Source organism: Sus scrofa, chromosome 8 (assembly GCF_000003025.6).
Source record: "Sus scrofa isolate TJ Tabasco breed Duroc chromosome 8, Sscrofa11.1, whole genome shotgun sequence".
NCBI lineage: Eukaryota > Metazoa > Chordata > Mammalia > Artiodactyla > Suidae > Sus > Sus scrofa.
The window spans coordinates 114,359,715-114,386,307 of NC_010450.4; the positions used below are offsets into that span (position 1 = coordinate 114,359,715).

The following is a 26,593-nucleotide window of genomic DNA, read 5'->3' on the forward strand; positions in this document are numbered from 1 at the left end:
TTTTACAGGCATTATTGATAAGAATTATGATAAAAATCATCTGTTTTTACTTAGGAAGTTAAGTCAGTGAATGTTAGCTATAATAATGACTCAAGGAAATTTAGTTTTAAGACTACAAGATTAAAGCCCCTTCTTTCGGATTTTACAAACTTATAAAGATAATTCAGCTATTTATAATTTTTTCCTTTACATAGTAAATCCTATTTCTATTTGAATAGGTAAATGCAGAATTTTGGTTCAGATTATTTATATAGCAACTCAAAAAAGAGAGTGCACATGAGTGAGAGTGTCTTGTGGCAATAGGTAAGTGAAGGAACAGGTGGACATAAACGTTTGCCATCTGGTTATTTCCAGGTTATCATGGAGTATTTCATATTTTTAATGCTGAAGTATTAAAATCATGTAATATTAGTGTCTTTTTTTTCTTTTAAAGCACTCTAATTAAAGGCATCCTTCAAGTATTTTCTCATATATTCTTCATTTCTTTTATATACTTTCCACAGGAAAGCTCATCTGTTCTTGTGTTTTCTATTGGTTGGCTCTTAAAGCTATACCTGGTGTTTCCAAATTGCTAATTATGTTAGTTTCCTATTGCTGAGTAACACATTAACACATTTAGTGTCTTAAAACATTTCCCGTTTATTATCTTGTAGTTGCTTAGGTCAGATGTCTGGGAGGGTTAAACTGGACTCTCTGGCGGGGCTGGGCTCTTATCTGAAGGCTCTGGAAAGAATCAATTTCCAAGATGAGACTTGCTGGCAGCATTCAGTTCCTTAGAGTTGTAGGACTGAGGTCCCCATCCTCTTACTGGTTATTGCTCTCTGCAGTCGGCAGCCACTTAGGTTCTTGTGGGCCCTTCAGTTCAGTGGTAGAATCTCCCTCATATCAGATCTCTCTCTGTTGGTGGGGATTGCTTCAAATCTGACTTCTGTGGTCATCTGAGGACATTATTTGCTTTTAGAAGGCTCGAGTGATTAGTTTAGGCCCGCTCACGTAATTTCACTATTTTAGGTCAGTTGATTAGTAACTTTAATTGCATCTGCGAAATTCTTTTTGCAGTATAAGGACCTATCATGGTAGTAACACCGTGGGGTGAAGGTCGTGAAGACTACCACACTAATGGGTGTTTCCGCTTAGATTTCTTGATATTATTTAAAATTCCCAGAAACAGCTTTACTTTTCCCTTCATATATCTCCAGATCCTGAGATTCCCTAGTTACTTGTTCTTCCCACTATGTGGAATCTTGAAGTCTTTTATTCTTTCACCTCACTTTTCACATCCATTGTGTGACTTTTGTTCTTTCTCTTTCTTGCTGTGTACTCTTTATCATATGTAAATATTTCTATTAGACTACTGAGGAACTGTCTTTTCCATTAATTCATAAGATGTTTGTTTTTATTAATTTTTGTGTTTCTTCTGAAAGCTGGTAGACTCTAATTGCATGCATTTACCAGTGAGTTTGTCCTGTGTAGATTTTTTTTTTTTTTTTTGGTCTTTTTTTATAGGGCTGCACCTGTGGCATATGGAAGTTCCCAGGCTAGGGGTCCAGTCAGAGCTGTAGCTGCCGGCCACAGCCACAGCAACACGGGATCCAAGCCGAGTCTGCGACCTACACCACAGTGCACGGCAACACCGGATCCCCAACCCACTGAGCAAGGCCAGGGATCGAACCCACAATCTCATGGTTCCTAGTCAGATTCGTTACTGCTGCTCCAGGACTGGGAACTCCCTGTGTAGATTTTGCACGTATTTTATTGCAGGGAGTTATGGCAATAGATAAGGTCTAATTTAAAAATCGATTGCACTGTCTTTTTACTATAATTTGAATCATAATTAGGGACCTACTAGTATTTATATTTTTGAAAGTCAAATTATATATGTTATATATGCTGTATCTTATTTTAAAGTCATATTACATTGAAATTAGTATAATAATTTTTGATTGTGTTATGCTTTATTCATTAACCATTTATTGAGTTTTTTTTTTTTTTTTTTTTTTTTTTTTTGTCTTTTTGCTATTTCTTGGGCCGCTCCCGAGGCATATGGAGGTTCCCAGGCTAGGGGTTGAATCGGAGCTGTAGCCACCGGCCTATGCCAGAGCCACAGTAATGCAGGATCCGAGCCGCGTCTGCAACCTACACCACAGCTCACGGCAATGCCGGATCATTAACCCACTGAGCAAGGGCAGGGACCGAACCCGCAACCTCATGGTTCCTAGTCGGATTCGTTAACCACTGCCGCCACGATGGGAACTCCCATTTATTGAGTTTTTACTGTGTACATGTCATTGCTAGCTGTGGGCCCTGTAGTTGGGAACGAGCAGGGATTGTTGTTGTCCTCATAGGACTTAGGTTCTGGAGTAGGCAGACAATGAACCACTAAAAATACTGTTACTTAAGGGTGGCATGTGCTTTTGCAAAAGACTTGTGGGAAGCTCTGCTAACACTTGTCTGATGAAGTCTAGATTGTCAGGAGTGGGTTCCTGGAGCAAGTGACATTTGGGCAGAGCTCCAGAAGATAAGTGGGCTTTCCCCTGGTAAAGAAGGAGGTAATAGCGTTATGGACAAAGCAATAAGCATGTGCAGAGGTGCCAGGGTGAGAAAACCCAGAGGGTTTGGGAAGGGTAGGCTGGAAAAAAGAGAGGAAGAAGGGTGATGGGATAAGGACCAGATAAGGCAATTCTTTGAAAGGTCCAAACTGGGATCAATTGTCAGAGATAGTAGTGCTCCAGTGTACATTAAATATTAGGAAGTTCAGGCTTTGGGTAAATTAGGTAAGTTGGATTATGCAGATTGATTCTCCTGAGAAATTAAAAATTCTGGATTTAAAAATGAAAGTTTTCGTAAAAGCATTGTGGCACTCAAAAGATGTTAAGAACTGTAAGGCCAAAGTAATAAGTGAAGGTTAGAGCTTCAGTACGCAGGGCAGTGAAGTTGCTTTTGTCCTGGTGGACCTAGCAAACTTGGGTACTGATTTCCATGGTCCTGACCTGGGTGGGGAGTCCACCAGGAGACACTCCCATTCAGCTGATACTCCTTCCACCTTGGGTACTAAGGCAGAACCTGAAATGAACCCTGTCCATTCTTCTCCCCCAAGAACCAAAGCAGAGCACTGCTTTTAGGCTCAAAAGCTCAGACCTGCTCCAGTGGGCCAAACACATATATCCTGGGTTGTATCAAAACAAAACAGATAAACAACCAAAAAGCCTTCAAACCATGAAATTAGTTTTGAGTGGTTCTTAACTGGGCATGCCTCTAAGTATTCAGCAGAAGCACGCATAGATTCTCCCTGGCGCATTACTCCTTTGTTCTAGGCCTCACCTTATTCCCACAAATAGTTATACGAGCTTAATGAACAGGTTAAGTAAAAAATGATAACATGTACAAGGAAACAAAGTACCAAAGCAAGAAAAAAAGCAAAAAAAAAAAAAAAAATTACAGTCAGCACAACCAGACCTGCAGAGACTTTATATGCTAGAATTACCAGACATGGCTTACAAAGTAACTGTACTTGCAGTGTTTATTAAAACAAAGACAAATTTGAAACTGAATGGCACATAAAAGTATAGACAGGACCTAGCAGTATAGACAAGAGGAAGATGGGAGGGAGGTCCTTGTGACGGTGTGCATTAGTGCAGGCGAGAGTGAATGAAATGATGGTTTAGGTTTAAGGAGGTTGCCACAGGGGATCGGAAACAAGGTGATTAGGTGGTCCCTGGAAACTTGTTGTTTGACGGAGTGTCTGACAGGAGCTGTTCTCTAGCTTTTGTTTATAAGGGAGAAAAACGTGATGATTTTGGTAAATTAGTTTGAGATAATTAGTTTGAGATAATTACATTGTTCATGGATTTCAATTGGTCTTTGCTTTGGAAATAAAAATTGTCAAATGTGTCATGTGTGATGCCAGTCGCTGCTGCTTGGCTCCTGAAAAGTAAGCTATAAATAACTGTTGATCTGGTTTTGAAGAGATGATCTGTATTTGAAAAGAATTCTTAGTGTATTGGTGTATACTGTATTATATATGAGTTTCTTTCAAGTGCCATGAAAGTTAATTAGCTGCCAAATAATTAACTAGCTTCACTTATATGTTAATCATTATTTTTAGTTCTGTCAGAGAAGTTTCTCTTTGCTTCTCTGATCCATTATCATCTGCTTAGCTTTTTTTTTTTTTTTTTTTTTTTTTTCTCTTTTTTGGCTACCTTGTGGCATATATGGAGTTCCTGGGCCAGGGATCAGATCCCAGTCACAGTTGTGACCTAAGCCTTAACCACTCTGCCAGGCCGGAGATCGAACCTGAGTCCCAGTGCTCCCAAGACCCCGCTGATCTCGTGGCACTGCAGCAAGAACTCCTAGTTAGCAGTTTTTAAAAAGCTGGTCAAATTGAATATGAACTTTCAAAAGAGACACTGGAAGTCCTGTCAGCTGACCCCAGCTTCTTGTCTGTTTGAATAGCTTGTGCTGGTGGCTCTAACAGCCACATATGTGGACTGAGAGATGGCAGATGGTTGTAAAGATTTAAAATCTTCAACAAGTGGCCAAGAGTCCTTGTACTTTGTAGTCAAGATGCCAGCCAAATGTAGTGAGTGTGTCCCACATGAGACAGGGTGCTGGTCCCACATGGTCCCACACAGTCTGCTGGATGGGGTGCTTTCTCTGTCCCTGTGTTCTAACCCCTTCCCCTTTGTTTTGGGGATTTGATTTGCTTGTTTGGTTTTGGCTTTTTTTTGGTTTTTGTTTTTGTTCATTTTTTTTTTTTTTAAGAGGAGGCGTTCTGTCAACTGTGGCTTAAAAGAATCTGTGACCAAGTAGTTTTCAAAAGGAAAAAAAAAAACAAAAAAACAGACTTGTGTTTCTTTTTTCAGGTGCCATGGAGATTGCTTAACAAGTATGATTAGGTGGCCTAACTAGAATTGCTTTGTAGTGAGAGCCTAAAGCATTTTATGTAGTAGTAGCCTTTCCTTCTTCTGACAGATTCCTGATTATTCACAGGTAAAGTTCAGGGCTAGTTTTAGATCTTTCCCGGAATGCCTCAGTTTTCACTTAATTTCGTGTTTGTTTTTTCTGTAAAATGCTGTCCATCTAAAGGTCTAATTGTGAAAACCGAGATTAGGTTACAGATAATGACTCTCGTGTCAAGTCCTTGCACCTGACTCCTGATGAAAAGTAAAATTCCTGACGTGATGGATAGAAGTACAAAGAGGAGGCAGAGGGAAATAAATGTGTCTTCCGTAGCCAGGGTGGAGTGGAACCACCACCATGTGGAAGCAGAAACTCCCATTTCATGTGATGAAGAAATGCCTGTGGCATGCGGGGCAGATGGGGTGTGAAATAGCCTCAGGAAAAGAGGTACCCAGGGACCTTGGGTTTAAAATGCAATTTCGGAAGGAATGCAAGCAGACTTCTGGATTTCAGACTCTTTGGCATTCAGGGAAAAGAAAGGACTTTTAATTGGTCTGGCTTTTTTTCCTTTAATCGAAAAGTCGAGACGGAGTCATCCAGCAAGCTGCTCCCTCGCTTCCTTCTCCTTGCCCATCAGGAACAGGCACTTTATGCATGTGACACAGGGTTTCCTTTTTTTGAAATCAGAATTTTAAATTAACCTGGCCAGATCTAGGGTCATATTTTTCCTCAGTGAGGCATATTTAGGGAATGGATAAGTGAGCCTCCTAAGACCTGAAACATTTAGGGTTTTGTCAAATGATTCTCAGCTGAACTAACCAGTTTTCCATCAGGTTGGAGTGAGGGTTTTTTAGATACCATCTGAGAAATCTGGACCCCTCCAGCTGTTGACTTCTTCTCCTGCTAAACTCTGCACTGGGGGTAACCTCTTTGGCCTGGAGATATATGGTCCCCTAACTATGTTGGTGGATCTTATTACCAGTTCATGCCCATGCCCAGTCTGGCTACCCTCTGGAGAAAACCTTACATCTCTATTGAGAAGGCTGAGACTCTGTTGCCTTAACCACCTTATCTTTTTCTGACTCTAAATCATCACTATTTCTTCTTCATTCTTCACCCTCTTGGTCAGAACTTCTTTCTCTCTGTTCTTCATCCCAGACTTTCTTCTCCATCTTTCATCTCTCTCCTATTTCCCTCTCTTGGATTTCATCCTCCTCCCCTTTCTCCCTCTTGACACTTATTTTCTTTTGCCTGTACGCTTGCTAAGAACTCTGTTTTCCTTTTAAAAAAAAAATCTTTTCTCCTATCTGTATCTCTGCCACTTTACCACTTTGTCTCTTCCCTTTGTTATCTGGTCAAACTCCTTGATTAAAGAAAATTTGAATGCTGATTCATATATCCAGTGGATTACTCCCCCCCCCCCCCGCCATGATCATCTTCCTTAACTCCTCTGTGACCTTAACCTCAAAATTTTTCTTTTTCCATCATCATGGTTTTCTTCCTACTCCTTTGACAAATGCTTTCTCTTTGGGTGAGTCTTCTTTCTTTGGAGAGCTTATCTATTTTCTCAAACTCAGTTTTCATTTTAGTGTTGATAAATTTAAAAATTCTATTTGGAACTCCAACCTTTCCTGAATTGTTTGAAAATCTCCTGTCATAGACTTGCTTTTTTTTTTTTTTCTCTTTTTTGGCCACACCCACAGTCAGTAGAAATTCCTGGACCAGGGATCCAAGCGGAGCCTCAGCTGTGCCTTACGCCATAGCTGTGGCAATACCGGATCCTTAACCCGCTGCGTTGGGCTGGGGATTGAACCCCAGCCACCACAGAGACAGTGCTGAGATCCGTAACGCACTGTACCACACCAGGAACTCCAGCCTCACTTTTCTCCTAGGCCCATCTCACATGCAGTGAATTTCTTCTTCTCCCTTGAAGTTGTAGTCATTTAGGTAAGGGAAAGAAGATAGCTTACTTCATATATCAGCTATGGTAACCAGCTCACCTGCATGGGCCGTTTTATTAGTAGATCTGACTTCTCCTGCACATTGAATGCATGACAGAAGTGCGAGATACTCCCTAGGTTTAAACTTCCTGAATCCATCTTGCTTGGAAGCAATATCTGTTAACCTTTCATTTTCATCGATCATCTTTGAAAATGTGTGCAGACATTTAAAAGATGTTTAACCTAAGAAGATGAGAGCTGCTGAAATACTGAGTGGAATGTATATCTTACTGTCGTTCTTGCGGTGCAGGGAATAGAAACGCAGAAAATGTCACATGCCTGAGTTAAGAAGTGCCATCTGCTTACTAGTAAGAGATGGAATTATAAAGCATCAGATTGGTTTTCCTGTGGCTGATTAAAAGAGTTAACACTATTTTATATTCATATCCTGTATATATAGCATTCTAGAATAAAACTTTGTTTCTGATTATTTCCTTTATGTAGATGGCTAGAAGTGTGATTATTAAACATACCCGGCATACCTCTAGAAGCAAGAGCCATTTGGCAAGTTATGATTTCACTTTGATTCCCAGGTTACCTCCACAAATAGTTAAGTGGGGAGAGAGCATTGAGCCGCTGATGAGGAGTAAACAGAGCTTGTGATCTAGTGACTTGCATGACCTAGGATTCTCGCTCCATCCTGGTCTGCTCTCTAGCTGGTTCCCTTGTTTGAGGGAAGAGGTTGAAATTACCAGTAGACAATATGTGTCTTAGCTATAGGTGCTTTGCGTTTAGTGGTCTAAGAGCTTTTGTGTGTCTTTGTAGGTATGAGGATGAAAAAAACTAACACTACCTTTGTGCAGTATTTTAATCAGTGGGTAATATTTATTGCTACTTGCTTGCTATTGTTTTTTTAGGTTCCAGTTTTTTTCTAAATGTTCCAAAATGCATTTAGCCTTTCAGATTCAAATTTCCTAAAAAGTTTTCAGTCTGTGCTAACTAAATTTTTTTTTAAATTTTTTTCCCGTTTCTAAATTTTTAGTTGCAGGGGCTGGGGAAAACCAGGGCTGGAGGGAGGAGGGAGTGGGTATGATTATAAAAGAGCAACCTGAGGGATCGTCATGGTTTTGGAACTGTCCTGATTCTTGACTATGGTGGATACGTGAACCTGTACATGTGATGATATTGTCCAGAACTAAAGAAACACAGAGAAATGAGTATGAGTCAAACTGGGAAAATCTGAATAAGACTGGCGGATTGTTTCAAGGCTGATACCCCGTTTGTAATATTATGCTGCAGTTCTGCCAAATGTTACCATTGGAGGAAACTGAGTAAAGGATACATGGGATATTGCTGTCATTTCTTATGATTGCATTTGAGTCTACAGTGATCTCACTAACAAGTTCCATTAAAGTATATTTTTTCTTTTCAAAATGGGTGATTGGATAGTGTGATTTTTTTGCTCAGTGACAAACTTGAAATCAGGTTGATATAAGTACTACATTTCATCCAGATTTTTTTTTCATTAAACTTGTCTACACATGAACAGAATGAACAAGTTTTTTTTTTTTGGTTTTTTTTTTGTTTGTTTGTTTTTTGGTTTTTTTTGCTTTTTAGGGCTGCACTTGCAGCATATGGAGGTTCCCAGGCTAGGGGTCTCATCGGAGCTGTAGCTGCCAGCCTAAACCACAGCCGCAGCAACGCCAGATCCAAGCCACGTCTTCGACCTACACCACAGCTCTCAGCAACGCTGGATCCTCAACCCACTGAGCGAGGCCAGGGATCAAACCCACAACCTCAAGATTCCTAGTCGGATTCATTTCCCCTGAGCCACGACAGGAACTTCAAGTTTTTAAAAATTTCATTATCTTGGGGTTTCATACATAGCAGAGCCGCTCCCCTCTGGACACAAGGGTTTGTAAATAAATAAATAATAAAAGTAAAAAAAAATAATTTTTTTAAGGAGAAAAAAATTCACTATTGGTTTTGAAAAATGTGAAATTAATTTTCTTTTTTTTTCCTCCCTTTCAGCCATGAAGACTTTGAATTTATTTCGGGAACACGAATGCGCAAACTTGCCCGAGAAGGCCAGAAGCCTCCTGAAGGCTTCATGGCTCCCAAGGCGTGGACCGTGCTGATGGAATACTACAAATCCTTGGAGAAGGCCTAAACTCTGAAGCCAGTCATCTCACCTTTGACACCTCACTGAGTAACAAGAGGGGACCACGTAGTTATTGTTGGCTTTTCTTTGTGGTATCTGTCCAGATGTGCTTCCTAAAAGCAGACCCTTTCCTATAACTAGCATCAGTTTTGGTCGGCCTTATGAGTTCTGTTCTGAACTAATGTAACACACTCCTGGTTGTAACGTATCTTTTCCACTGACTATAATATTCCTACAATTCAGTTTTAAAACTTTGTCTTTTTGTTTTATATTTATGCTTCTGTCTCATGATTTTTTTTTCAAGCTGATATATATTAGTTATAACCAATAGTATTCATATGGCATCTTACTTTTCATCTCTTAAGAAAAGAAAAAAAAAAAATCTCCTAAACAATAAACATGGTTAGACCTTGTTTTGGGAATTTTACAAGACATCTGTAGGAATTAGATTTTCTTTTCTCTCCATTGAAAATATAAATTGCTTTCTTCCAATCAGCTATTGAGCGCTCAGCTGTTATAATCTAAAATATATTAATATCTGTGTAAGCCCTAAATGAACTTTCTTTATTCAATAAAAGTAAACTTTGGCTTCTTATTTACGTGATTCTTTTAAAAATACTGCTTTTTTTACACATACTTGATCCTTCCTGTGAAAAAGTTTCTGAGGGAGAAGGGGAAATACGGGCATCTTTCATTACTGGAATCTAATAATTAGTTCCAAGCACTGTTTCATAGTGAATTTTTAAGTAGGAAGATAATAATGCATTCTTGGTCCATCTAAAAACTCAACCTGTTTTCCAGAATATTTCTCTAATATTCTTAAATACCTAAGATAGTGGTATTAGTAATAGAGACATGATAGAGGAAGGTAGGGGATGCCAGTTAGTTCATTGGAGGAGACCACGTGGGACAGCGTATCCAGTTTGCTTCTGTAGACTGTCCTCCAGTAGAATATTCAAATGGTGATGACTATTTAGGAGCTGAGTATACAGTTTTGGTACAGAGGCCAGCATTTTTGATATGCAGTCTTAACTTGTTATGATGAAATACTCTTGCATGATTTGGCCTTGATAATTCAGCATTATAAAGAGATGGCAGATTATATACATGGAGATATTGTTATGTCATTAAGGCCAAAGGGAAATGAAGTACAAGACAAAAAACAGATAATTGAGGGAATCAATTAGTAAATGTTGATAAACAGAAAAAAGCAAATGATTAGATGTTTTCTAGTAGACAGAATTCTTCACTAGTGGATATTGAATGAAAATATTCATTAATGGGTGATGTGAAAAGCATATAGATGTGTATGTGGATGGGAAATATTAGAGGTGACAGCTGGTACTACTTTTTGGGCTCTGCATTATCTGAATCTTTTTTAGGGAGAACTCCTTTATATAAACCTATGAAGATTGAAGTGTTGCAGAGGGATAACCTCTCCAACTGCAAACATCTAAGATATGACATACGGAGCCTCTCAGCTCAGCTAATTCAGAAACTCCCACCTCCAGTGTTGAACACGTGGAAACAATGCAGAGATGTAGGGACAGAATGAATGATGGTTTCATGGTAGCAGTGATGAGTTGAGGTGCTGGGGACAGTGAGTATCCTGTGGAGGTGACACCCATGTTAATAGAGTCTCCTGTGGCAGAAGTAGTATCGTATCAAATATTCCAGTGGCATGACCTTGGCTGAGTCCTCTGCCACTAACCTCGCTTCATTCCTGACCATTTTCCAAGCCTCATTCTCTTGACTTTCCGTCAGTTCTGTAAAGTACCCAACAGCCTTGCTGTATACTTGTTTGCTGCCTAAATTATCTGGAGTTTCTTTTTTCTTTTTTTTATTGGCCACTCCCAGTGCATTCGGAAGCTTCTGGGCCAGATGTCAAACCCATGCCACAGCAGTGACTACGCCAGATCCTTAACCCACCGAGACACAAGAAAACTCCTTTTTTTTTTTTTTTTTTTTTTTTTTTTTTTTTTTTTTGCCAAGAGCCTTGATCTCAATAGGTGGCATGTGAGAAAAATATGTATTTCACATGAAAATCTTGATACTGTTTAATTCAAGTTGATTTTCAAAAGTTAAATACGAAGTAAATTTTTTTTTAACATTTAGCATTCAGAAAACACCTTTTAGAATTACCAAAGTGTAAAATCAAGATGAGAACCTGAAGAACAGTAATCAAGATTAATGGCACCAGGGCGAAATGGTGTCAGAAAAGTAGTTTTGTCTTCCATCATGAAATTGTCCTTTCTGAGTTAGTCCTGTTGTGCCCCTTGTCCTCTAGCCCACAAGAGAGGGACGTGATGAAAACGAATCTAGGCTCCTGTGCTCTTGGGGTTGTCCACCCACTTCTGGGTTCCAGAGAAATGGAGAAGAAAATAAAACTACCCAGTGATTCTACCAGTTCATGGGTTGGTATGTGTGTCTTTTATCTACAAATATGATATATGCAGAACTTTTATTTTTCCTTCCCAGTTCATAAAAATGAGCCCAAACCAATCTTTAAAACCTTCAATCCTTACACCAAACGTCTCCTGCCAAGTGGACTTGGAAATCTCAAGGCCATTTTTATCTATCCATCACCTGGAAAAGTGAATGGAAAAATAATTATTTGTTATAAAGGAAGGAGGAAAATAAAGTGCAATCATCTTGGCAGAAATATAATGTTTTAAATCTGTCAATTCTCTATTCCACTCTGATAATCAAGACCACATATTTCAGTTTCATTTCCATCCAAAAGGGGAACAATCATGTCTATTTCTTGGAAGTTGGCATTTAAACACTTTATCAGGAAAAATTCGGAAGTCATGCTTCCCACATGTGGTATATTTTTATTAGCACATATGTATCCAGGGGTGAGTTGGCTCATGAAATAAGGAAGTATTTGCCACTGGGCTTCTTTTATGTGTGGGCTATATTTCTTAGAGGGCCTATAAGCCTCTTTGTATTTCCACGGATTCTTTTTCCTCTTCCACACAGTCTTGTCCTGAATGTAATTATGTATAAGGTGTGTGGAACACATTCTGCCCACCTAACTCCCAGTCATTCTATTCTGGACTGAGATAGAAGCCAGCCTCCCCAAAGATAAATACTTGAAGGCTGTGATTGAGCAGGAATATGTTGAGATTGGAACCTCTACTTCCTAACTTCCTGTTTCACCAGATTCTCAGGAAAATGGCACGAGAGTTTAGGGCCTAGATTTGAGGAACAGAAGTTAGAAACATTGAAAATCTCATCTTGGACCTGTATCTCCTGGACCTGCACCAGCATTGAGCATCTATAATGATCTGCCTTTGTTAAGAGAAAAGGGATGAGGCATGTATAAATTTGGAAACTGGGATTAACATTATTGTATGTAAAATATACAACAAAGACCTATTTTATAGCACAGGGAATATATTCAATATTTTGTAATAACCTGTAATAGAAAAGAATCTGAAAAGGAATATATGTGTGTATACATATATTATGTGTGTGTATGTATATATATAAAGCTAAATCCCTTTGCTGCACGTATGAAACACTGTAAATCAACTATACTTCATTTAAAAAAAAAAGAAGAAAAGCAAAGGAAACCATCTCCACTGAAAAGAATTAGAACACTGACTCCTCTGCTTTTCTTTTCTTCCAACAGCTCTGTCTTGTCCTGCTTGAGAAGTGTTTGTTCTCTCTGAGAGCAAAACCACTTCTATTGCCCAAGAGAAAGTAAGCATCTGTTAAAAGCAAACTTTTGGGACCTTGCTGCACAGTCTGTTCCCCAAGAAAAATCAACCGAGTCAAAGGAGAGACAGTTAGGTCTGACCAGTGACTGATTCACCACCTGCCTGCCCAGAGCCTACCCTGAACGACTTTGTGCTCCAGTGTGTGGCTAGTGCTATTCTGAATCTAGAGGGACATATGTATATTCCATATAGGTGCAGTTACAGCAATTTAACTTTTGATATTTGGGGGCAATTCCAGTGGGCTACTCACTTTGAACCTTTAGAGAATTTTAAATAAAAAATAAGCTAAAAGTTGATTTTTTTTCTAGGAAATGTTTTGCCTCAAGCAGAGGCACAAGCTTCAAAGAGAGTATAGTTTTGTGGTTGTCAGGCTCTGAAGTCAAACTCGACCAATTCCTTGTTGGTTGTGTGACCTTCAGCCTCATGAGGCCTTGACTTTCTTATCTATGAACTGACGGTTATAATCAGGAATGATATGAGGTAGTGCTTGAGAAGCACTGCTGCTTTATTATTTTATTACTTAAAGATGTAGTCTTTTGGCCAAGAAACACAGTGATATCAATATTTATGATTGATGAAAAGTTTATCTTTACGCTTCGCTTCAAAATACCATTCTCTAGCCCACTGAGCAGTAACTAAATACAGAGAAATGTTAGGTACAAATCGAAAGGAAGTCCAAACACAGTATTCCTGGTTCAGCCATAGTTTCCCCTCACTTTTTCCCTGTGTCTAACTTTTCCTGTGTTTTCTAGATGAAGAACACAGGTCTGGGGAGTTCCCCTGTGGCTCAGCAGAAATGAACCTGACTAGTATCCATGATGATTGATCCCTGGCCTCGCTCAGTGGCTTAAGGATTTGGCATTGAGGTGAACTGTGGTGTAGTAGATCGCAGGCGTGTGGCTGGGATCTGGCATTGCTGCAGCTGTGGTGTAGGCTGGCAGCTGTAGCTACAATTTAACCCCTAACCTGGGAACTTCCATATGCCTCACCCGGCCCCTAAAAAAAAAAAGTACATTTTTAGTTTCTTCTGTGGTGCAGCAGATTAAGAATCTGACTGCAGTGGTTTGGGTCAATGTAGAAACTTGGGTTCAATCCCTGGCCTGGTGCAGTGGGTTAAAGGATCTGGTGTTGCTGGTAGCTGAGGGTTAGGTCACAGCTGCAGGATGGATTCAACCCCTGGCCCAGGAACTTCCATATGCTGCTGTGCAGCCACTTAAAAGAAGAGAAAGAAAGAGAGAGGGAGAAAGAGAAAGAAAAGGAAGAAGAAGAAAGAAAAGAAAAAGAGGAAGGAAAGAAGAAAGGAAGATACACACATATGCCTAAAGCAATCAGACTAATCCTGTGAAAAGATGATTGAACTCTGGGAAAGTATCATCAAGAAGAAGATCGAGATTAGAAAGGTTAATTCTCAAAATTAAGCTTAATGAGGAAAGTTTTCTCTTGCTTTTTTTTCTTTTGGCGGCACCCATGAAAGTTCCCCAGTTCAGGGATCAAATCTGAGCTGCAGCTGCAGCTGCAGCCCACACCACAGCTGCAGCAATACCAGATCCCCAACCCACTGGGCTGGCTGGGGATCGACCTTTGCTGCCACAGAGACAACACTGGATTCCCAATCCACTGAGTGCAGTGGGAACTCTAAGGAACTTCCACTTTAATTAATGTGGTCATTACTTATACTAAAGCTATATTTTACAAGTATTAAAATTTTCATTTAAAAGTTTAGCCTATTGTCACTTCTGATCAAAGCATAAAATCGTAAATATATTTAACTTTTAGAATTGAACTATAAGTGGTGCTTCATACACAAGCAAATTATTTGCATCTTATGTGGATATAACAGGAATAAAGATATTAGGAATATGAAATACAAAATTGTATACTGTTTCCCAGAGTTTTCTTTTCTTTTTTGTCTTTTTTGTCTTTTTGTCTGTTGTTGTTGTTGTTGCTGTTGTTGCTACAGAGTTTTCCACACAGACTTTTTTTTCCTGTTTATACAAGCAAAAGATCTCATCGCTAAAAGTAGGATGATGAGTGAGTGAAGATTAGCACAAAATTTAAATTTATCTTGAATAAATAGAATAGAAATCTTAATAATAGCTAACATTTGCTAAACACCATTTTATTTGCCACACACTGTGCTAAGTGCTTTACATGTATTATTTTGTTTAATGCTTGTGACAGTAACTGACATAGTAAGAAATATTAAGAAAGGAGAAGAGAAATTCCCGTTGTGGCACAGCGGACATGAATCCGACTAGTATCCATGAGGATGTGGTTCGATCCCTGGCCTTGCTCAGTGGGTTAAGGATCTGGCATTGCCGTGATGTGGTGTAGATCACCCATGCAGTTTGGATCCCACATTGCTGTGATTGCGGCTCTGATTCCACCCCCAGCCTGGGAACTTCCATATGCTGTGGGTGCGGCCCTAAAAAAGAGGTTATTTCTAGGGCATTTCTAGGACTGCTTCTGCGGCATATGGAGGTTTCCAGGCTAGGGGTCGAATCAGAGCTGTAGCCACCGGCCTACGCCAGAGCCACAGCAACGAGGAATCCGAGCCGCGTCTGTGACCTACACCACAGCTCACAGCAACGCCAGATCCTTAACCCACTGAGCAAGGCCAGGGATCGAACCCGAAATCTCATGGCTCCTAGTTGGATTCGTTAACCACTGAGCCCCAACGGGAACACCGAAAAAAATTTTTTTTAAAAATTGAAATAAAAATTAACAGTATACTGTAATTTTGTTTGAAGAGAAATTAAAAGTTGCATTTGATAAAGAGGTTGAGTATAAGATAAATGTGCAATTGGGGTGGAAATGCTATAAAATTGGGTTGTGTTGATTGTTGTACAACTATAAATAAAATTCATTGAGTAATTTAAAAAAAAAGATAAATGTGCAGAACCCAAAAGCTCTGTGTTAACAATAATTGACTACAAATGAAAATGTCTTTTGGAGGAGGTCAAGAAGAGGACATGACCACCAGTTGACCTGTGAGCTGGACCCAGACAATCAGAGGTCCCTCATCCTTCTCCATCCTTGAAATATATGTTCTGCCCACAGTTGCCACAGCCAGAACCATTTCAAGGAGGCAGCCTTGAGAGAGCAATATGTTGTTGAGACTATCTGGACGGTATGTGGGACTGAACACCGTTCAGGCTGTTACACAAACTCAAGATTCTTTCAGGCAGATACAGAGATCTTCTCAACTTGCAGCCACTGGCGACAGGCCTCGTAAATGAAGTTCCCTTGCTTATTACAACTGCCCACTAGGAACCTGGAGTGGCTGCCTCTCTCTTCTCTCCTGGCCCTCTGTGTTCAGGAGCTATTTTCAGATTTCGCCAGGGAAATCCTAAGTTTGTGAACCAATAATGTCCCCAGAATGATAGTCACACAACTTGTAAAAACTTAGGAACAAAAGAAGAAACGAAACAGGGTCTACATGAATAAAGCTATAAAATTTCATGAAAAGACATAAAAGCAAAGTCTAAAAAAGAACTATGTACCATCATTCCAGGTGAAAAGCCTTGATATCAATAAAATGGCATTCTTCCTAAAATTAATAATTTTGAAGTGATTAAAAGCTCAATGAATTTTGGGGGTGGAAAATTAGATAAAGTAATTTTATCAGTTTGTTTGGAATAACAAATACCAAGAATAGGCAAGAAAATTATGAGAAAAAAGTGAGGGGAAACTTACCAGTTGAATCAAAGACTCAGGAAAAATACTAAGTAATTGTTTTAAGCACTGAGTTTTGGGATGTATTGTTATACAGAAATAACTGCTTAAGAGAGGCATTACAGCTCCTATATCCTGACTCAGTTATACTCACCAGCTTCTGATGGCTGGGGAAATTGGGGTCGTGGTAAAAGTAAAAAAAAAAAAAAGGAAAAGAATACTATAGTAGGACGTAGAAGCTTTATGATTAGAAGGATAAATGATAAGATCAATGCAAATAGCAGTGGCAAGATTATAAATAGAATATGTTCTTTCAAAAATTTTATTTTGTTTTTATTAATGTATAGTTGATTTATAATGTTTCTTCAGTTTTTATTGTACAGCAAAGTGACCCAAAATAGCTACATGCATTTGTTTAAGTATTGTCTGTGGCTACTTTTTTGCTCCAACAGCAAAGCTGAGTGGTTGAAACAGGGACCCTGTGGCCTGAAAAGCTGAAAGTGCTTATCATCTGGCCCTTTATAGGAAGAGTTTACTGACCCCAGCTCTAGGCTGACAATTACTTCTGCAGCATGGAGTTCCCACAGTGCAGTTCCTAGTAAAAGGAGGGGGCAGACATGGGGAAAGGAGCAATACACCTCTTCTTAAGTCTATGTATCTCACCCTTCTATTCCCTTCTCAGACTAAGATAGCAAAGGGGAAAAGACCCAGACCCTCAGCAGATTTAACCCTTCAAAGTCAGAGAAATCAGAGTGGTACATGCTCAATTGCCTCCTATCGTGGGAGTGAGATTGGAGGCTTAAGACAGTACAATGTCCAAGTAATTCATTTAAGTGTCAGACATGCAGTCTGTCTCAATTTCAGGCTATGTCGATTGAATTGTTTCCCAAATGAAGCCGAGTTTTTAGTATCATGCTTATTCAGTGGCATTTCTTTTGGTAATGGGAACTAAAAAATAATTATATTTTTAAAGTAGATACAAGGCAAAAAATAGACCTAAGTATGAATTTTAATAAGCAGTGATTCCAATTGTAGTTCTTTCACTTTTATAGTTACAGTGACTGTCCAGACAATTACAGATTCATAGTGGTTGATAATAGGACTGTCATGTATATCAGCAGAAACACCAAATGTTTAGTCCTGACAGATCATTATGCAGGTATTCAGGGCATATAAGCTAAAGTTCCTGTGAGAATGCTCACCTTTGCATTTCCTGACGTCCACATTTTAATTTGTATCCTGGGCATTGCATTAACATTTTTCTTTGCATTTAGTTTCCTTTTAAACATGAGAACAAAAGAAAAATCTTAATATCCCAGTCTCTCAGGGAAATCAACAGATTCCACATAATAGCTGTATCGAGGGTCTTAAGTGTTTTATATTTTCAATCTTTGGAACATAGGGGAAGAGATTTGGTTTCTTTTATTCATATCTCTAATGGATTAAAAGTATTGTGCTCAGAGTTCACTTAAATTTTTTTCTTTTACTGCCAGAAATAAACAAAAGAGAACAAAGAACTTCAATCAAGAAAAGAAAATTTAATACAGTTTAGAGACAAACTTGGAAACCCAGTTTTGAGTGATTAAAAGACATTAAATGGATACTTTAAAAAGGCAATCTTCTTGGAAAAGGGCCTGGAATGATGATGTCATCTACTGTGATAACTGAAAGAGAGCACAGGTGAAGTGAGAAAAGCAAAGAGCTCAGTTTACAGGGGAGTATGAGGTATTATGTTAAATGAACATTTTAAAAATGTGGAAATACTTGTTCCAGAACCTTCCATATAGTAGGTATTCAACATATATTTATTTTCTTCCTCCCCTTTCAAGTAGACACTGTGTGTTGTCTAGTCTTCATTCCACTTTCTTTAAGGTAGGATCCTGATTGTGTTGAGGCTGGCAATGTGCCAAACCCTAGGGGCTGGGTCATGAGGTGCTTCAACTGATCTTAGCCTTGTTCCCAGCTTTCCCAGCTTCCTTTGAAGGAGGTCTCCTTGGCCCTGGACCAATTCGGGCCGAGGAGACCTATGAGGGATTCTGTTGGGGTGGAGCCTTTGATTTTCTTATAAAAGGGAGAGGACAGAGCTAGTCACATGAAAATTTCCTTTTTTCTTTTTCTTCAGGTAGGCAGACTTAAGAATACTCTCTTGGAGTTTGGAGTTCATAGATGCAAACTATTGCATTTGGAATGGATAAGTAATGAGATTCTGCTGGATAGTCCAGGGAATTATATCTGATCACTTGTGATAGAACATGATGGAGGATAATGTGAAAAAAAGAATATATTTTGAATATCTTTCTATCTATCTATCTATCTATCTATCTATCTATCTATATCACTGGGTCACTGCTGTACAGCAGAAATTGACAGAACATTATAAATCAACTGTAAGAAAAAATGTTTTTAAAAAAGAATGCTCCCTTGGCCAGCTCTGTTATAAGATAGGATGCATAGCATTTAGTGATTTATGTTGCATTTGAAAAAAACCCTAAAGAAATGTTTTTCGAATTATGACCTTAACCCAATTATTCAAGTCACCGGGGTTGGTATCTCTGGTTTGAAGCCAGGAATATGCCCTTTAAATATGTGCTTTGGGTCATTCCTATGCACCCTTAAGTTTGATATCTACTTGTCTAAAACCTGAGGTAGACAGTTCTTTAGAATTTGTTTGTTTAAAAAGTTATAATATGTTTTGATTTGGATATGCATTCCAATTTTAGCTTTGGACTTGGCTATCAGATCCAGAAAATGAGGTTTATGGAGAAGTTATTGTTTAGAACCACAGAGTAAAGCCCTGGTTCTCTGACCATTTTGAGAAATATTCAAGTCAAGAATTTGCAGCTAAAGACAGAGGAGAAACGAGGATCCTCTCCTGAACTAGGGCTTTGATAATCTTTCTCCTTTCCTAAAAGGTTAAAACCTATTTACACTCCCTTGAGTAATTCTCAGAGATTCCTGAAATACTAAGAGCCCATATAATCATTTTAAGGAACAAAACAAAACCAGCAATAACAATAGAACATTTTAAGTTTTTTTTTTTTGGAGCCTAGGTTACCTTTTCAGGTGTCTGCAATTTGTTTGGTTCAAGACATGGCATCTCGTCAAAATGACAAAATGACAAATGACACGGCGGCTTGACAGGAAATGACAAAACACTCTCTAGATAGGCCAGGCTCCTTAGCTGAAAGCTTTATCATCAGTTACATGGGATTTTAACTTTTAAGAAGGAAAAGTTAACAGGCATTATGAGGTGCCTATAGACACCTCCACATTCCCTCAAAGTCAATCCTGCCTTAGAATACCCTTCAACACCAGGAAGATAAGCAGTTGTATCCCCCTGGATGTAAGGCTTCCTGATGCCCTTTCAGCTGAAGTTCCTGGACTCAATACAGGCATTTTTCTCTTCAGGGCCAGGCTAGTCTCCCATTCTCTCATTACTTCCCTTCTCTTTCTTCATAGCAATCCTACTAGCCTGGAAATGTATGTATGTATGTATGTATTTTGATTTTTATCTTTTTGATTATTAATATGTATTTTTTTAAATTTCCCCAATACATTATCTTTTTTCCTACTGTACAGCATGGTGACCCAGTTATACATACATGTATACATTCTTTTTTCTCACATTTTCATGCTCCATCATAAGTGACTGGAAATATATTTAATATGAGAATAAAGAACACCTCAGTCTCAGAAAAATGCTTAGCACCAAAACTTTGGGGCAAGCTCTTCAGTGTTTACAGGGTGTTTTGTTTGTTTGTCTTTCTTTTTTCTTTTTCCAGTTTTCTTCATCTGAGGAACACCAGGCACCTTTTTCCCACCTCGTGCAGTCTGGGCATCCCTTCCCAAGAGAGACGTCTCACTGCCTCTTCAGCTGCCCAGAATCACTGGTGGGAGATTCCCACCCTCCAGTCCTGAAGGAGGCCACAGGATGTGATTATGGGAGGACCAGATTATGGGATGTGATTATAGGAGATTCCCAGAGTCTGTCCAAGCAAGTGACTTTTTATGATAACCAGGGATTCCAGTTCTGGGAACTTGCTTAAAAATGAAATAAATTAAAATGTGTTAGAGGAAATCTTGTTACAAAAAAATAAGAATAAAATATAACCAGTGGAAAAATACAAAAATGGGAAAATGTTCAGTTACACTAGATTTTTTAATTGCTCCCTGAAGATTTTACTATTTTCTTTTTCTTTTAAAAAATGCTTCCAGAGTTCCCGTTGTGGCTCAGTGGTTAACGAATCCAACTAGGAATCATGAGGTTGCAGGTTCGATCCCTGGCCTTGCTCAGTGGGTTAAGGATCTGGTGTTGCCATGAGCTGTTGTGTAGGTAGCAGACACAACTCGGATCCTGCCTTGATGTGGCTCTGGTGTAGGCCAGCGGCTACAGCTCCGGTCAGACCCCTAGTCTGGGAACCTCTATATGCTGTGGGTATGGCCCTAGAAAAAAAAAAAATGCTTCCTTCTAGTTTAATTGAGATATAATTGACATTCAATTATAAGTGTATAAGTTTAAGGTGTACAGCATGATTTGACTTACATACATCATAAAACGACTGCTACAGTAAGTTTAGTGAACAACCATCGTCTTATATAGATACATTAAAAAATAGAAAAAAAATATTTTTCCTTGTGATGAGAACACAGGATTTACTCATAATAGCTTTCATCTATAACACACAGCAGCGTTATTAATTATATTTATCATGTTGTACATTATATCCCTTGTACGTTTTTTATCTTATGACCAGAAGTTTGTACCTTTTGATCACCTTCCTCCTCCCCATCTCTGGTAACCATGAGTCTGATCCCCCCCCCTTTTTTTTTTTTTTGCCTTTTGTCTTTTTAGGGCTGCGTCTTCGGCATATGGAGGTTCCCAGGCTAGGGGTTGATTCGGAGCTGCAGCTACCTGTCTACATCACAGCCACAGCCATGTGGGATCTGAGCTGTGTCTGCAACCTACACCACACCTCAGGGCAATGCCAGATCCTTAACGCACTGAGCGAGGCCAAGGATCAAATCTGCATCTTCATGGATACTAGTTGGTTTCGTTAACCACCGAACCATGACGGGAACTCCTGACCACTTTTTTAATGAAAAAATTTTTTTTTTAAGCATAATTGTCCTGCAACACTATGTTAATTCCTGTTACACACACAGGAATTCAGTATTTCTATAGATTTCAAAATGATCACCATGATAATTCATTTCCATCTTCCCCATACAAACATATAACCATATTATCCCACACTGTGCATTCCATACCCATGACTAGATTTCTTATAATGCAAGTTAACACAACCTAAAGTATCTCGTATTATTCGGTTAGGATGCCCTGAAATTAGATGGAAGATGTGAGGGCCTGAGGAATTTTGCTGACTCCAGACCATGTAACTGGGGTCCCTGAATGTTCAGGAAAGCATCTCCCTGCCCAGTTTCTGCAGTTGGAGGATAAGTTCTTAATGAGAGGTACATCATGTGGGTGGATGGGTGAAGCCGACTGCTGTAGGAATGAAGCATTTACATTGAACAATAGCATCGGCCTCTATTGGTTTTCTCCCAGGAGTGTGACATGAGGCAAGCAAGATTTTAGGTAGATTCCTCTGTCCATGGTGTGCTGAGTGAAGAGGAGAACCGGCAGCGGGATCAGTTTAAAGGGCTGGGTTTCTTTCCGACAGGGAGTGATGAGGGCCTGCCTTACATATTGGAAGAAGCAGTGGAGAAGGGAGGGTGTTTTGTCATTCTTCCAAATAATTCCAGGCCTCACAGCTCTGTGGGAGCTGTTCTTTGGTGGTCAAATATCCTTTACCATCATTTGTTCACGCGCAGGTGAGCTTTTGACAATAGGCGTTCAAATACATTCCTGTTGGGGCAGCTGTGCCTACCAGATGGGTCTGCTTTTAGGGTCTGTATCTTAGGAAACCCTCTAGGAGCCCCTCTTCTTCCTCTTCTCTGATAGCCCTCTCTTTCACCATTCCACCAGTATTGTCATGTTATAGGATACTCCCTACATACTAAGAACACCTGTGATGCGAACTCACCATTGAGTTTCCAGGTTGTTTCTTGGAAAACTGTGGGTGTCTTTTCCAAATTGGACTTTCAGGATGTATGAGGAAGAGCCCTGAAGAAATGATGCTAATAGGCAATACTTGCTGTGAGTTGTAATGTGCCAGGCATTGGGTGTAGGACTTTAACTCTTCTAATCTTCACACCCTTTGGTATTAGGTAATACCTTTGTCCCTGTTTCACAGATGCAAAAACTGAGACTTAGGGGAAGTCTCGAGGTCACAGGCTGAGAGGTGGAGTCTGGGACAGAAACCAAAGTGTGACTAACTCCAGAGCCTGACTTGGTGTGGGACAAGGTTTTCATCAAGGGATCTGGAGGTGTGGGCTAGAAATGCAAACTAGCCCTTTACGGGGAGTAGGTACTTAAAGATAACAGTATAAGGAATGAAGAATAATGAATAGTTGAACATCTATTGTGCACCAGGTTCTACAACTTATTTAATTTTTGCAATAGACTAAAGAGCTAGTTAAATTCCTGTTTTAACAAATAGGCAAACTGAAGCTCAGAAAGGTTAGGGAATTACTTTAAGATTATGACTCTAGTAACATGCAAAGTCAGGACTAGATTCAAACCCAAGAATTCTGCAAAGGTGGTACACTTTTTACATGATGAGTGAACACTGGGTTCTTGTGTATTCTGATTCGTGTAATATGCTTAGTGTTGAGGCTACTCCGTAATCTAGACTCACAGGTTTTCTGAAGTGTTATCTAAGATTTTCCGAATCAGAATTGCTTCTGATGCTTGATAAAAATGCACATCTCTGGACCCAGTTAATCAGAATCTCTGGAGAAAGGGGCTGAGGGATCTATATTTCTCAGAAGCCCCTACTTGGTCCCTGGTGACCAAGTTCCAAGAGTAAGAATAGAAGCAAGAGATCTGAAAGTTGTCCTCTGGTGTTGCTGCCACATCCCATTGGCCAAAACGAGTCACAAAGCTGCCCAGATTCAAGGGGAGGGGCAGTAGTCTACCTCTTGATGGAAAAAAAATGCAAAGTGAAATTTCAAGGTCACATTGCAAAGGATAGAAGGAGGGACAGCATTTTGTAATCATTTTTGTACTTTGTTACCAGTGGGAATCCCACCAAGCCTTAGGCTTGGCAGTACCCCTCTTTTGCTTGGCATAATCCTATCCTGAATACAGATGATACAAAGGGTGCTGATGTGCTTGTTTTGTAAACAAAAGAGTGGATTTTGTAATGAGATGGGAAGAGACTGTGGAAATCTTTTGTACTATAACAATTTCGCCACATTTCTCATAGCACAGAGCTAAAGCCTTTTTAAACTTAAATATGTATTTTACACTTTTTAAACAAAACGGCAACCGTTCCAAATCTGTTATCCTCTTTTGTGATAAGTGGCTATTAGTAGTATGCTACCCTGCAGAAAGTTTTTGAAAATATAAACACAATTTATGCTGCAAGTTTAAAGTGATGTTTTAACAATGAAGGCGAAAGTAATTGGTTTTCCATAGAAATTCCTGCTATGAACAAAGCATTTTGAAATTATATGTTTGGAAATATTTCCGTTGTTATTTTATTGTCAAAGAAACATAAATGTGTCGCAAAATTTCTTATATCTAAACTGTTAAAAAATTGGAAACTACGAGTTCCCTTGTGGTGAAGCAGGCTCGGGTCACTGCTGTGACATGGGTTTGAGCCCTTGCCTGGGAAATTTTACATGCTGTGAGCATGGCCCCTCAAAAAATTTGAAATGAAATTTTCAGTCTAGTTATAAACATGCTTCAAATAGAGAGTTTGGAAACTGATAATAATTTTTAAAATGTAATACTTTCTGATTCATTAACAAGGAAATAGGTATATCAGAAAAAAAAGAAAATTAGTCGTATTTTGACCAAAAAATATTGAAAATTGGTAGACTAAATTGAAAATTAAACTCCAGGATTTACAACAAATGCTAAGTTTTTCCATGTAGCACTGAGCATTTGTGCAAGGAACTTTTGGCAAATGACAACCATTAAAACTCAGTGACATCACAAAATGTTGACCTAAGGTTTAGAAATATAAGAAAGTATTATTACTGGCAGGGTCCCTTCTGCTCAGTATCATTTGAGCCAACATGAAACCGAGTTCTCCTTAGGAGTGAAGGAAAGCTTTATTCCTTGATTAGAGAATTGGAGAGGTGTGAGCACCAGCTCTAGCGCCCGCTTTCTCCCCAGTACGCTGCAGGTGGGGCTGGTTTATAGGGATCTTTCGGGGGGAGGGGCATGGTTCTCCCAGGTCTGCCAGCTGTGCGGCTCAGGGCTCCAGACTGAAGTGCCAGGTGCCGGGTCTCTGCACACAGCCTGCCGCTGCCATCGTGAAGTGCAGAGCTCTTAGGGCAGCATCTCTGCAGCACCTCCAGAGCTGAAGTGTAGGGCGCAGCTTTTTCCCCCTGAGGAACTCTGATCTGAAGTGCCCAGTGCGAGGCCTCTGGATGCGGCCCTCTGTACGCAAGTGAAATTAGACTACACCAAAGAAAAACCAGGTTAGACTTTATTTCATTACACAGATTCTATTTTCTTTCTCTCAGGAACTGTTAATGGGCTTTGCTAGTGACAGTGAATTTCGTTCCTTTGTGTGCACTAAAATCATTTATGTTCGTGTTAAAGCTTTAGTGTGAACATAATGTTCTGAGAAACAGGAAAAGCAATTTTTAAATTTATTTAAAAATATAGCCCTCATTATCTTTTTCAAATTTGATTTTATATTTTTACCTTTCACAATTAACAAAGACTAATAGGGGAGTTCCCGTCGTGGCGCAGTGGTTAACGAATCCGACTAGGAATCATGAGGTTTCGGGTTCGGTCCCTGCCCTTGCTCAGTGGGTTAAGATCTGGCGTTGCCCTGAGCCGTGGTGTAGGTTGCAGACGCGGCTCGGATCTTGTGTTGCTGTGGCTCTGGCGTAGGCCGGGGGCTACAGCTCCGATTCAGCCCCTAGCCTGGGAACTTCCATATGCCGTGGGAGCCGCCCAAGAAATGGCAAAAAGACAAAACAAACAAACAAACAAAACAAAACAAAACACGCAAAGTCTAATAGGATGGTGGAGACATGGATAAAAAAATATCACATACATTAAGTTGGCTATTATCATAAAAACAGAAAATAACAAGTGTTGGTGAGGATGTGGAGAAATTACAACCCTGGTGCACTGCTGGTGGGAATGCAAAGTGGTACAATTGCTATGGAAAGTACCATGGTGGTTCCTCAAAAAGTTAAACGTAGAATTACCATACGATCTAGCACTCAATTTCTAGAAGTTTCAATCCCAAAATAATTGAAAACAGGGATCAGATACTTGTGTAATAACTTTGGGAATTCTGCCAGAACTGGAGACATGCCCTTGGACTTAATGATCTATAAGTTTGTATAATTTGCTAGGGTTTCAAAACTTATTTGTTTTTCTACCTTTTGTTTCCCAGTCTTGAAAGGTGGAATACTATGATTTTTTTTTTCACTATATAATCAGGATAAGCACTGTTAACTGCTATAAAAATAATCTCAACCTCTCTGTGGCCTAATACAAAAACAGCTTATTTCTTGTCTACAGGTAGATGTAGAACATTCCATTTTTTTTTTATTTCATTACTTTCAATTTGTGGATTCTTTGATCGCTTTGGAAGAACAGAGAGAGCAGGAATGATATTGCAAGGGCTTGAGGCCCAAGCCTTGAAAGTAGCCTTTTTTGAGTTCTATCTTCATTTCTTTGACCAGGATTGGTCACATGACTCCAGACTAAGTCTGTGAGATGCTGGGAAATGTAGTTTCCCTGAATTCTCAGGGAGCATTAAAGGGATTATTATTTAGCTAGTCTCTGTCACAACGTTAAAAAGAAATAAAAAAATAAAAACAAAAACATGATTTTTTTAAAAAAGATTTAAGCTATTTTATGAGGATTCAAATGAGGAGACATAATAAATGGATGAAGAAATTAGGACAATGGGAGAATGAAAGTGACAGGGTTTTTTTTAGATTTTAGATTTAGATTTTTTTTGTTTGTTTGTTTTTGTTTTTATGGCTGCACTCTGGGCATATGAAGTTCCCAGGCCAGGAATCTGAGCTGCAGCTGTGCCTGAGCCATAGCTGTGGGAAATGCCGGATCCTTGAACTCACTGTGCTGGGTGGGG

The 26,593-nt window shown here is 39.4% G+C and overlaps 1 protein-coding gene across 3 annotated transcripts in view; it reads left to right on the forward strand.

The window, feature by feature from the left end:
* PAPSS1 (3'-phosphoadenosine 5'-phosphosulfate synthase 1) overlaps window positions 1-9,595 on the forward strand; it is a 117,251-nt gene extending 107,656 nt beyond the window's left edge. For 2 of the 3 annotated variants that reach the window (XM_021101694.1, XM_021101695.1), the window contains one exon: window positions 8,871-9,592. In XM_021101694.1, the coding sequence (XP_020957353.1) occupies window positions 8,871-9,009 (139 nt within the window). In that variant the 3' untranslated portion in view covers window positions 9,010-9,592. Of the gene's footprint in view, window positions 1-8,870 lie in introns of all 3 variants that reach the window. The other variant, XM_021101693.1, reaches the window with a different exon arrangement.